Consider the following 13,589-nt stretch of genomic DNA (forward strand, 5'->3'; position numbering starts at 1 on the left):
TGAAGCAACGCCCTCGGTTCCCAGACTCCTTTTATCCTCGGAAGGGTCGTACGTAGAGTCACGTGTGACGCGAACCGAAAGTGTTGCCATGCTGCTAGGCAACAGAAGTCACGTGATCCGTGAAGCGCCGGGAAGCGCCGGTCTCCGCAAGGGATGTGAGTTCCTGAGATGACGGAGCCTCCAGTTGATCTGCCACCGCCGTGAGGGGCGATAAACACCCGTTACCCCAAACCTGTCATGCCGTGCCCTGCTGTGTGCGACGTGAGTGGGGCGCATAATGCATGAGTGTCGGGGAGTGCTGGAATGGGTAGACAAGGAGGGGCGAGCGGAATGGTGTGTCCGCGGTCTAGGTAGCGGTGTGACAGAATCCCCCCTCAAAGGCCCACGACCCCGTGGGCTCGCAGGATTGTCCCTATGAAAACGAGAAACTAGAAGCGGAGCCTGGACATCCCGGGAGGGAACCCAAGAGCGATCCTCGGGACCATAGCCCAGCCAGTCCACCAGGTATTGAAGCTGACCCCGATGGAAACGGGACTCATAAACATCCTGAGAAGCCACCGAGACAGGAGCGGGCGGGACCAGGACACGGGTAGGAGCAAGGTAGGGTTTCAGGAGAGAAGTATGGAAGACCGGGTGAATCCTCCAGGAAAGGGGAACCAAAAGCTTGAGAGCCACGGGATTCAAGACCCTGGAGATCCTATAAGGACCCACAAAACGAGGCAACAACTTGCGACAACCAGGGATCCGCAAATGCCTGGTTGAAAGCCACACCCAGTCACCCACCCGATACTCCGGGGCTGCAGCCCGTTTATGGTCAGCCTTCTTCTTCATAACTGTTTGGGCCTCACGGAGATGGACCAAGGTCTGGGCATGGACACCGGCCAGATCACGAACACAGGCATTAGCAGCGGGAGTAGCAGAGGGAAAATCAGGAAGTGGAAGGGCACGTGGATGCTGCCCGTATAGAGCATAAAAGGGCGAGAAACCAGTGGTCGAATGACGGGAGTTATTATATGCAAATTCAGCAATATACAGTAGTTTGGCCCAAGAGTCCTGGTACTGGAGGGACAAACACCGCAAATACTGCTCCAGAGCCTGATTTACCCGCTCGGTCTGCCCGTCGCTTTCGGGGTGATAAGCCGAAGAGAAGCGAGCATCGATCCCCAGAAGTCTGGTGAGAGCGCACCAGAAACAGGACGTGAATTGTGACCCACGGTCTGATATGATGACCTGTGGCAAACCAAAGAGACAGAAGACAGATCTGAAGAATAAGCGAGCCAGGGCTGGAGCAGATGGTATACCAGTACAGGGGATAAAGCGGGCCATTTTGGTGTATGAATCGACGATAACCCATATGGTATCGTAGCCCTGCTTGCGGGGTAGGTCAGTGATGAGATCCATCGAGACGGTGTGCCATGGTCTGGGAGGTACGGGTAGCGGCAAGAGTAGCCCTAAAGGCCGTCCTTTGCGTGTTTTACATTGGGCACATATGGAACAAGTGTTAACGTAATGTTCGACATCTTTTCTCATGGAAGGCCACCAGCACCAGCGTTGCAATAGGTCCAGAGTACGCTGTTGCCCGGGATGGCCGTTTACCGCAGCATCGTGTGACCATGTTAACGCCTGGTTGCGTACGTCACACGTAGGAAGGAACAATTTATCGTGGATAAAAGGTAACCCCTCGTGAAGGGCAATGTCCCATTCGTTGAGTGCCTGAGGGTTCTGGGAAACCCAACGCCTGATGTCAGTAAGCATGGTGGGGGATGGAGTACAAGTACAGATGACATGGCCCTTTCCTAGCAGTGTGTCGGGGTACACGGACAAGGACTCCCCTCCGGGAGAACGGGATAAGGCATCAGCTTTGCCATGAATGTGTCCTGGTCTGTGCTTGACCACAAAATCGAAAGCGGCAAAAAACAAATGCCAACGCACCTGTCTGCTGTTTGCACATTTTAGAGAGGCCAGGTCCTGTAAGTTTTTGTGGTCTGTATATACCACTGTCTGATGTTTTGCTCCCATGAGATGGTGACGCCACGTTTGTAAAGCATCCTTGATGGCCAATAACTCTTTTTCGGTTACCGTATAGTGTGATTCAGCCACCGAGAATTTACGTGAGTGATAGGCCACTGGATGAAGACAACCCGTGGTCGGGCATGGTTGAGACAACACTGCGCCTAGAGCAAACGAGGAGGCATCTGCCTCCAGAACGTAGGGGAGATCGGGATCAGGATGCTGCAAAACAGGGGCGGACACGAACCTGGCCTTGAGTTCCTCAAAAGCCTTCTGATGAGTGGAGGTCCAAGTGAACGGGACCAGGGGGCTGGTCAGAGCGGTCAGTGGAGAGACAATAGAAGAGAAGCCGACGATGAATCGCCGGTAGAAATTTGCGAAGCCGAGAAAAGACTGGAGTTGTTTCAGAGTAACGGGAGTCGGCCATTCAGTGACGGCATGGACCTTAGATAAATTCATGGACAGGCCCCCAGGGGATATGTGAAAGCCCAGAAACTCCACTTCCTTGGAATGAAATAGACACTTCTCAGGTTTGGCAAACAAGGCACTAGCCTTAAGGCGAGAGAGCACTTCCCTAACATGCCCGACGTGTTCCTCCAGGGAGGATGAATAGATCAGTATATCGTCCAGATAAACCAACACGAACGTATCCAGGATGTCCGAGAATACGTCATTGACAAAACGTTGGAACGTGGCAGGAGCATTACAAAGCCCGAAGGGCATTACAGTGTATTCGAATAAACCCTGTCGGGAGCAAAACGCCGTCTTCCACTCATCCCCAAGCCGCATGCGAACCAGATTGTACGCCCCTCTGAGGTCCAGCTTGGTAAAAACGGATGCTTTAGTCAACCTGTCCAGTAGCGTGGATATGAGCGGAAGAGGGTACCTGTTCTTTATAGTGATGGCATTTAGCCGTCTGTAGTCCACACATGGACGGAGATCGCCCTCTTTTTTCGGCACAAAGAAGATCGGACTAGCAGCTGGAGAACAAGAAGGACGTATATGACCCAATTCCAGAGCTTTCTGTATGTAATCCTTAAGGGCTTGCTCCTCTGACCGTGACAACGAATAAATCCTACCCCTGGGAATAGGAGCATCCGGAACCAGGTCGATCGGACAATCGTACGGTCTATGAGGGGGAAGGCCCTCAGCAGTGGCTTTATCGAACACCATGTGAAAATCGTGATAGGCCGCAGGTATGTTGGCTGTGACAGCCCCCACAGTGTTTGAAGGCACAGGGTCCGAAACCGTGTCGTTGAGATGGGTGGCGGTCATGGCACCAAGAATCGAGGCAGGAGTGGACTGTGAATCTGTGTCGATGAGACAGTAATGTTGACACAGATCCGACTCGAACGTGACCTGTCCGTTGCCCCAATTGATCAAAGGATTATGTTGCCGTAACCATGGTATTCCCAGTATGATGCCGAACTGTGGTGTGTTAATCAGATCAAGTACCAGGGTTTCTCTATGGTTGTTTTGAATCACCACTTCTATAGGAGCGGTTTGGAACCTGATCGGACCAGAAGATAGCGAAGTGCCGTCCACAGCATGTACTGGTTCCGGATGTTCCTTCCTAACCAGGGGCAGGTTGAGACGATGGGCCAGGGAAATATCGATGAAACAACCAGTGGCCCCGGAATCGATCACAATATGGACTATGTGTTTGATCTCCCCAGTGGGTTTTAGCAGGGCATGGACCTCTATCGGTCTGACAGGGCCAAAGGCAGGTTCGGAGGGGGTCAGAGATAGGCTCGCCGGTGCCCCCTGCATCATGGGCGAGCCTTCGGAAAACCTGATGCTTTATTCTTGGGGCGTCTGGGGCATTCCCTTACAAAGTGTCCGTTCAACCCGCAATAAAAGCAGGCATTGTCATTTCTCCGGCGTTCTCGTTCGGATAGGGTTATCGGACTACGGACACCTCCTATTTGCATGGGTTCAACAGGGGCGGTGGGTATGGGATGTCCAGAGTGGGCAGAAAAAGACGTTTCGGCCCTTCTCTCGGATCTCCTTGCGTCTACTTGTAACGCAAGATCCACCAAATCCGAGAATACCGAGGGAAGGGCAGGAACCGCTGAGAGAGCATCTTTCATGGAGTTGCACAGGCCACGGTAGAATACGATTGCTTTTTTCTCCTCTGGCCAGGATGTCTCAGCAGCGAGTTGGTTATACTTAGTAATGTACTCTATCAAAGTATGTTTGCCTTGTGTTAGGTCTAGGAGTTCGAGGTCTCTGGAGTGGGCTTTATACCGTGTATCAAAGACTTTGGCCATTTCTGATACAAGAAGATCGAAGTCATAGAGGGCGGGATGGTCGTTCTCTAGCATCGGATTGGCCCAGGTGGCCGCTACCCCAGACAAATGGGATAGAAGAAATGCGGCCTTTGTAACAGAATCGGGGAACGCTAAGGGTCTACACAAAAAGTGTAGCTTACATTGATTAATGAAAGTACGATACCTCCGAGGGTCCCCCTGGTAGCGTTCGGGGGCAGCAAGGGGAACAGGCGTAGGAAGCAGAATGGGAGTGGGTGCAGGAGCCATAACCGGGGCTGGTTGGTCTGAGGGGACTGTGTCACCGAATTCAGCATCCGAGGGTAAAGGAAAACGTGTGCTTTGGAGGGCATCCAGACGGTGGTGTATTGCTGCCGTGGCGGTAGTCATGTCGGTCCTAAGGGCCGCCACGGCTTGTAACAAGGCGGTCACTGGATCCCCGGCGGAGGGATTCATACTCTGGACGACCAAAAAAAAAGGGCTTCACAGTCTGTTACGAATCTGTTACGTAGTTCGTTGGTCGTGTAGAGTATGAACAACCCCTCTGTCCCCAAGAAACACCCTGACGGTTTAGTAATATCGTCAGTGTGAATATTAAGGCCACAGGTGGAAGTCCGGAAAACCAGGACGCGGGAACAGCCGGAAGAACCCCTTGAGCGCTGTAAGGAAAGGTACAGTGGTTAAGTAAAGAAACAGGGCCCGAATACCTTTATGTGCATAACCCCAAAATCCCTGAATACCTGTGAGGTCTTGGGTCAAGGCGTGGGTCTCCTAGCTGTAGCTGGAACAAGCTGTAGGGTAGAACAGGTAACCACCTTTTTGTAGGACTGAGGCCCTAGCCAGTGAAGGGTTAAGCAAGTGGAGTCCGTGGAGCAAACGTGGGTCGGTAACAGGCAAATCCAAAAGTACTTGAAGGGCTAGGCAAAAGGAATCCGTGGAGCAAGCGAGGGTCTGTAACAGGCAAATCCAAAAGTACTTGAAGGGCTAGGCAAGAGGGATCCGTGGAGCAAGCGTGGGTCGATGACAGGTAAATCCAAAAGTACTTGAAGGGCTAGGCAAGAGGAATCCGTGGAGCGAGCCGAGGTCAGAGTCAAAGCAGGTCCTAGAACGAACAGAGAGCGTCACGTGATCCAAAACAAGACAGCTGTGAAGCAACGCCCTCGGTTCCCAGACTCCTTTTATCCTCGGAAGGGTCGTACGTAGAGTCACGTGTGACGCGAACCGAAAGTGTTGCCATGCTGCTAGGCAACAGAAGTCACGTGATCCGTGAAGCGCCGGGAAGCGCCGGTCTCCGCAAGGGATGTGAGTTCCTGAGATGACGGAGCCTCCAGCTGATCTGCCACCGCCGTGAGGGGCGATAAACACCCGTTACCCCAAACCTGTCATGCCGTGCCCTGCTGTGTGCGACGTGAGTGGGGCGCATAATGCATGAGTGTCGGGGAGTGCTGGAATGGGTAGACAAGGAGGGGCGAGCGGAATGGTGTGTCCGCGGTCTAGGTAGCGGTGTGACAATAGGCCCATTTCCCATCTTTATGCACCTCCTCAAGAGTGGCCAGGATCTTTCGACCTTTCGTCAGCTAAGGAGGGTGGGCAGTGCTATTGCTAAAAACAACATCAAAAGCAATGACTACAAATCTGAATCACCCAGGCCATAACAGACTGGGAAACATTGGCATGCCATCATTCCTTCTGACTAAGGCCAAAGTAATACCTCCATGGGAGGTGGTCATGGCTTGTGTAGGGTCAATGCCTTGTGTGCAGTGGCTCAACACAGCTTGCAGCCCCAACATGCAAAACGTCCATCTGTGCACACCAGTCCCCCCGCTTAGCTACAGAGAAACACCTTCACTGTTCAGACTATGACTAATCAGTGTCTTTAGTCCATCCTAGGCATAGCCTCTCTTTGGACATTCTACAGACATTTATTGGCCACAGATGAATAGAATTAACAGAGTTAGGTCTTCTTTACATTTTATATCAGCTTTCTTTTTTCTTAAATGGTTCTTGTTGCATGAACCGATGATGAAATGTCATGATTTCTATGATTTAACTTTTTTCTACTTGACTGTTTTGTTCTGTAAATGTGAAAAGCTTACTTTTGTAGGCAACACACATTATAATAATGATTTTTTAAAAAAGAATAACAGAAACATATTACCATGCAAGATATGGATGGGCATGTTGGTGCAGAAAACAAATCCAAGTATCCCCAATGCAGATCTGAAATGACAGCCATGTCAGGATGACATCCATTCCACAGTAACTTAGAAAAATCATTTAAGGGAGCCAGGGAAAGGGGGCTTGGTGTGAATCTACATGATCAAGGAGTCTGTTACCTGGGAAGAGTGGATATTCTGTGTGCTGGGGCACATTCTGGAGGCTTTATGTGTACTGTGCCCAGTTCCAGAACCATAATAAGATAATTTCATGAAGTTCTGAAGGTCATATATTAGGTACGGAAAGATCTGCTGGAACGATCTGGAGTATTAGGTCTTGATCTGGAGCTCGCATGCAAAGTAGTATGCCAAATTCTGTAGGCCATGTGTGTGGTACTGTTTCCAGTTCTAGAGCATTTTTCTGCATTATTTTGCCTCGTTCACAAGCCCTCAGCTGGTGTATTATTTATAGTTGTATGCCAACATCTCAAGACCATAGTCAAAGTATTGTGACAAGTCCAGTTATAGAGAACACAACTGCATTCTTGAAGAAAACCTCTAGAGTAGTATATCTGGGACCGTTCGGGAATTTGACTGCCGCATCTAAGTCATGTGTACAGGTGTGGACACTACATTTTAAACATGTTCTACAGTCCTTGCCAAGTGTAATGTGTTCCACTGTATTATAAATAGTACTTAAAGCCTTGTCTGCAGTACTGTATCCAGCTCGGAAGTATACATTTGAAATTTTGGATTTAGCATTGGAGAACATTTCTGGAGTAATAAGTGCTGATCGCGAGGTCATGGTTTGCATTTTGTATTCAGTTCTGCAAGCCACATTTGAAGTGATGTACCCAGTTTTCTTCTTGAGTTCGGTGTCTGAATCTGGAAGCCACATCTGGAGTATAAAAATAAAAAAAGATACATTATTGAGACAGCCAACACTGATGCCAAAGGTTAAGCATATGTTCAAATATAAAACACTGTTTGCGTGAATAGTGCTACAATGTGCACGTGCCAGAATTGACATTTATAATCAAACGGGGCCCTGCTGAAAGTGATTTCTTGTTGAGAAAGGGTAATAATTCTTTGAATCGAATTTAAGAATGAGCTAGTGTTTGACTGCTATTTTTTGGAAGTTAGCACTGTCAATTAAAAACATGGGGATTGGTCAAGTGATAGCTGAACTGTCTTGTAAAAGATTTGTCCTTGAGTGGAACTAGTGCCGTATGTATTTTGGATACACGTTTCTAAACTCTATGTAGGGTCCCTGAATCACATTTGCCGTCCCTCAAGCTATGCACTTACATTGCCTCTTCCCATTGCTATACAACAGTCACACTCCAATTTTCGGAAACACAAACTCACCAATGGTTAAATGCTTGTGTTAGACGGACAGTGTGAGAGCTAATGACAGATAGCGTTAACCTGTAATTACAGCTGTGTTAGCGATCAACCCTAATTCCTATGTAAAATCGTGAAGTCCTTACTGTGAATGTGTGGATGTAAAGCTTTACATGTAAAAAATGTGATAGATTATTTGCTACAAGCTACAATAAACACCAGATGATAACCAAGGTCCCATTTCACCAAGTTTGCAAAACTACTATAAGAAATTATATATCTGAGCCACTTGCTCTTATCAATGAGTAACTTATTTCAGAAACAGGCTAATGAGTAGTGAATTGGCGAATCGTGCAGGGCCAACAGAATCATTGTGTTCCAATAAAGATTGAGTATCCTCGTTAACTATTTAAATTCATCCATTAAGAGCTCAATTTTCTCAACGGGATTTATTCAAAAACAAGTGGTATATAGCAACTTGCAGCTGACACGTGTTTCGACCGTAGGTCATTCTCAAGGCTGCCATTCCAGACATAACAAATGTTATGTAGATTATGTCATCACATAAAAGCATATCGTATAAATGTGGCCAAAGTATAATTAAATCCCAAAAACATTTTGTGGTTACATACCATATGACTATATGACCAGCATGATTGGCGAAACAAACAAACAGAAAACATGGGACAAAGGTTCACACATTATTTTGAAAATGAAACATGATGCATTGCTAAAATTATAGTTCTGTTATTCTTCTGTAACATTGTTCTTAGCTAAGTGTTGTAGCATACACCACATATTAATGTGTTGATAGTTGCCATTCCATGGCGCACCATACAAACATCCCCATTCTAGGCAGTCGTTGACCGGCTGACAATTATCCTCTATTGTGCACTTCCCCCAAATATGGGTCTGGTAATAATAGTGATTGGATACATTGTTGACAGGTTCAAGTGTCCGGTATAAACCCCATACTGTGTCATTTCTCTCATGAGTCGTTACAAGTATTGATGTAGCGGTGTCCCCACATCCTATAGGTTGGGGAAAAGATAATTAGGTGGGTAAGAGTGACAACGGACATTACATCTCTTGATTCCCTATTCACAGCATACCATAATCACGTTATGCAACATAATGAGCACTGGTAAAGCTTGTCATCCGTATCTACTGTTTAAAATTTCTTATTAGATTTAATACATTAACCTTAATCAACCAACCCCCTGCAGTCAAGATTATCAGCATGTAAGAGGCAATAGGTAGGCACCCCTTAACAATGAAGGACCACAGCGTCTGTTGGCTGGACCAAAGCGTCTGTTGCTATGGCTACAGTGCACGTACACACCAGAAACTATCAACACATTCATGTGTGGTGTATGATATAACACTTATCTAAGATTAATGTTAAAGAAGAAGAACAGAACTATCATTTTAGAAATGCATTATGTTTGGTTTTCAAAATAATGTGTCTGAACCTTTGTCCCATGTTTTCGGTTTGTTTGGCCAATCCTGCTGCTCATATATACATATGGTATGTAACCACAAAATGTTTTTTGTATTTAATTATACTTTGGCCACATTTAGACGATATGCTTTTATGTGATGACGTAATCTACATAACATTTAGGTCTGGAATGGCAGCCTTGAGAGCGACCCACGGCTGCAAGCGGTTATATCGTTGTTGAGAAAATTGAGCTCTTTATGGATGAATTTAAATAGTTAATGAGGATACTCAAACATCTTTATTGGAACACAATGACTTTTGGCCCTGCACAACTCGCCAATTTACTACTAATTATAACCTATTTCTTCTTAGAAGCATTGGGTGGAGCCTCCAGGCATTGGTGACCCTGTGGGCGAGGAAACTTAGATTGACAATACACCTTAGAGAGCCAGAGCACGCCCACCAGTGTTTCTATCCCACCCAGTATTTACACTTACTTTAGAAACACTCCCTCTCTAATCAACTAAACCAAATCATTGGCATAAGCAGGAACAATATTAATCGACATGAGGATGGTATAAACAAGGCATAAATTGATTTTCAAAAATTGATTAGCAGAGTTTGCTAATTAAAATGTTCTTGATAAGCAACCAAGTTTATTTGATTAGCATGTTTGAGCTAATATTTTGAATGTCACCAGAAGTTATTTGTGGCCAATTCACAAAATGCGCAGAAGCACAACATTTTTGTGCACCTTCGAAGTAAGAAATTAGTGAGAGGAGTGTCTGTAAAACAAGAGTTAGCTGCATGACAGGAAACCCATGAATGAATAGATACAATGAAAAGGCTCAGAAAACAGTTTTCCATACAAGGCTCTGTGCTGCAGGCTGCAATCAGTGTTGCAGAGGACCATATACTGTATGCTTGACCCAACATGTGCTGCATAAGGAGACGTTGAGAAGTTTCATAAACCAAAACGTTCACAATGTTAAAGGCAAGTCATAGCTGGAGACTAAGTACTTAGTATGGTGTTCCGGCTGGGTAATTGTCAGCTTCAGCAAGACAAAATGGCCCTTCTATCATTAATATCAACTGTTTTCAATATAGCATTAAATACCACTTTTGGGGGAGGGCAGGGTCGGTAACAGCCCTCAAGCCCAAGCTAGGTAGCCCCCAGCACAGAATTACAGTCCTGCTCACCCACAAAAGTGGTATTTAGTGCTTTTAGCACTCCAGGCTGCCCTCTGGAGTGCTGACACTTATTGTTTGTTTTAAGGGAGCTAGGCTTTGCGCAATTCATGTATACGAAATTACACATATGTCCGCGATTGAATGTTTCCAGGATCTGGAAATGGGCCAAGAGGTGTGCAGGTGAGTGGCAGGGCTCTGGTGAGACGAAGAGGTGAGCGGGAGCGGGGGGCACCCCGATACTCATCCTGGGGTTCTCACGACAAGGTGAAGGATGGCGCAGCATGCCAGCATGAAATGCAGGCAGCTACTTGCAGATTCCACTTGCGTGTCTGGCCTCCTCATTGGCCATCTCTCTCCTCCAGGTGCTAATATATGATGCAATTATAAACAAAGAGCAAAGCAAGCTCTTGAGACAAGCTACCATGTATATAGTATTTTAGTAGGTCTGTAGATGTACAGACTGGATAGAACTATTTGTCTATTCATTATGTAAGAGAAAGGAAGGTAGAGTCTAAGCTAGGGGTCTTCAAACTGTGAGCCCGAAGGATGTCAGGGAGGGTGGGGGGGGTATCATGAGGCTCTTCCAAAAGGGAGTATGGGGGACTGCTTTTAATAAAACATTTACGCAGATATGGCATTAGGGGGGCCCAGCAAAAACATATTTTCTCCGGGGGAGGGGCCTCAGCATAAAGAAGTATGAATATCACTGGCTAAGCAGAGTGGACGGCGGACCAGGCAGAGACCCGGGAAAAGTAGGTGGAATATTGTAGTTTCGGGAGAACCCACATTCGAGGTAGTTGGTATAAAGCAACAGGATAATGAGATAGAACGTCAACAAGTTTGGGTCCAGCTCATGGGTTGAGGGCCACTTACACAGATTAATGCAGCCAGCAGGTTACAGAACTAAGTTTTCCATCAAAAGCATTTGGCTACATGATCGTGACATTTCCAATAGTGTTCACTCATCAATATGTTGTACCTTCTCAAAAATGAAATATAGTTGACACTTTTAGATTTAGATGCACCTAAATTCGGGATTTGCCCATTTGCAGACCACCAACTCCACTTGCAGAGCTGAACTCGGGAGGAGGGCGCTTATGGAGAATATAATCGAGTATTTTAAATGCAGATGGTTTTGAAATCAGAACCAATTTATGAGACGGGTTTGCATGGGATATTGACTGCATGGGTTACAGGCAAAGGACTGCCGGGAATAAAAAAAAAACTATTTTTGCCCCCAGACAGTAGCTTCTATTCCACCATGCAATCAATATCCCATGTAATGTCAACCCATTTAAATGTGCCTACCTAATTTTTTTTTTTTGTGAAAAGAAAAAGGGAGTGGAGGGGTTTCTTTCCGTTTGTGCATCTAAATATCTCATTAAAAAATATTAAATTCTGTGAACTGGGAGTTTGTGTTTTATTATGTGACCCAATGATGCTTGCAACATCAGCCAATTAGGTTTGTGATATGAGCCACCACGTGGTTTTGAGCAAAGGTCTTCCTCAGGGCTTTTATTTCAGAAATTCTTCTGGGAATCTGATTCTATTTCTAAATTGTTCACTGCTGGTGTACTTCTCTAATGTGATGGATGCTTGCATCGATCAGGTTATGATAAGTTAAATGAATTCAGTCCGTTCATTGTGCTCATCTTGTTTCAATAATTTCATGGGGTTTTCCACACAAAGGTTTTCAGAAGGTCCTCCATCCAGACCATTTCTCCTGCGTGTTCATGCCAAGACGCTGGACGTCAGTTTTAATAGGATTTTGATGGGAAAAAAAAACGTTCTTTAAAGGGTAGGAGATCTTTAAAATACCACTATCACTGTATCTTCTCTCTGTATATATAATGCAGAAAATCTGCACCCAGATACCCTTGGTTTGGGTCGCCATACAAATAAAAAGCAAACAAAATCTGTTAGTTTGTTCCTAGTGCAATTACACAACGTTCCAATCGGCACCAAATTTGGCATAGTTACCCCCCCCCCCCCAATTTTCGCCCCTCCACCCCCCCCAGAGCTTGGTCTCAACTTTACCACTTCATGCACTTGCACTAGGTGAAAGATTGTCCGGCTTAGTATGCAAAATTTTCTAGATCATTCGGAATCTTCAAGGCCTAAGAATGATTACTGTATTCCCTTGTTAACTACCCGCTTTGAAGCACTTCACCTGTGTATAAGCACTATAGAAATAATAAATAAATAGGACCCTTCCAGACATTACTGGCTCTATTACATTTGGACACTGCACCCCTTTCCCTGGATGTCAGTTCACACATGAGAAATCAGCAAAACATAAATGTGGTTTTAGGAGGACTGGACAAAAGCCCATTTTAAGCGTCGCAAAACGAGGAACAAAACTTGAAGGCTCGGAAAACACATTTCAAGGCCTTAGGGCACACAGTTTGAGATATTTGCACCGCAACACACTTGATACATTGCTATTACGTGTAATGTTTATGCGTTTCTCTTTCCAGATGCCTCAAATCTTTTGGACAAATGAATCCAAAAACAAAGCAAGTGAGCTTATTAAGAGCCCGTCTAAAGAAACCGTGCGGAGTATGTGTACTTTTTGCTAGTTCTTAATAGGGCCGATAGACTCTACTCATGTGCTCTAGTTTGACAGTTTATTCCCTTTTCCTTCCATGTCCAACCACAGACAATATATAGTGTACTTGTATCCATTTAATTGTGGTGTGGTGTGTTTTCAATATCCTGTTTATGTTGAACATTGAGAACACTGGACCCTGCCTATGCTTATACCTTAGTCAGCCGCTAATACAAAGGAGAACACCCTGTGCTACAGAGCTGCATCCAACATGGCAGACTGCATATCGGGCAACTTGCTTGTGGATGCAGGCAATGCCACTGGCCACCACAGTGATAACAGAAACAATTTCAGGCAAAGTAAAAATGTAAGGTTACCTGCTCTAAAGAAACCTTGTACTGCATGAAATTGATTTAGGTGGAGGAGCCAGAGATTTCATGGGTAGGGCTGAGACAGGGGGTCCGGCCTGGCTCTAGGAGTCCACCACTGGCCAAGCCCGGGAAATGGCTGCACAAAACGATTCCCTGGTGGGGGAGGGCTGAGTGTATGGGGAGCCTTGTAAGGGTAAAAAAAAGGAAGCTGACAAACCATGAATAATACCATCGAGCAATGGTAGGGCAAGAGACAGTTAA

The 13,589-nt window shown here is 46.0% G+C and overlaps 1 protein-coding gene across 1 annotated transcript in view; it reads right to left on the reverse strand.

Annotated features, from left to right (window-relative positions):
• Nucleotides 1–6,231: 6,231 nt before the first annotated feature.
• The window catches only part of ZNF628 (zinc finger protein 628), a 40,904-nt gene continuing 33,546 nt past the window's right edge, over nucleotides 6,232–13,589 (reverse strand). Inside the window, exon 3 of the mRNA XM_069606622.1 lies at nucleotides 6,232–7,331. Within this exon, the coding sequence (XP_069462723.1) occupies nucleotides 6,933–7,331 (399 nt within the window). The 3' untranslated portion in view covers nucleotides 6,232–6,932. The remainder of the gene's footprint in view (nucleotides 7,332–13,589) is intronic.

This window comes from Ambystoma mexicanum, chromosome 1p, assembly GCF_040938575.1.
Source record: "Ambystoma mexicanum isolate Mex_15411 chromosome 1p, UKY_AmexF1_1, whole genome shotgun sequence".
NCBI lineage: Eukaryota > Metazoa > Chordata > Amphibia > Caudata > Ambystomatidae > Ambystoma > Ambystoma mexicanum.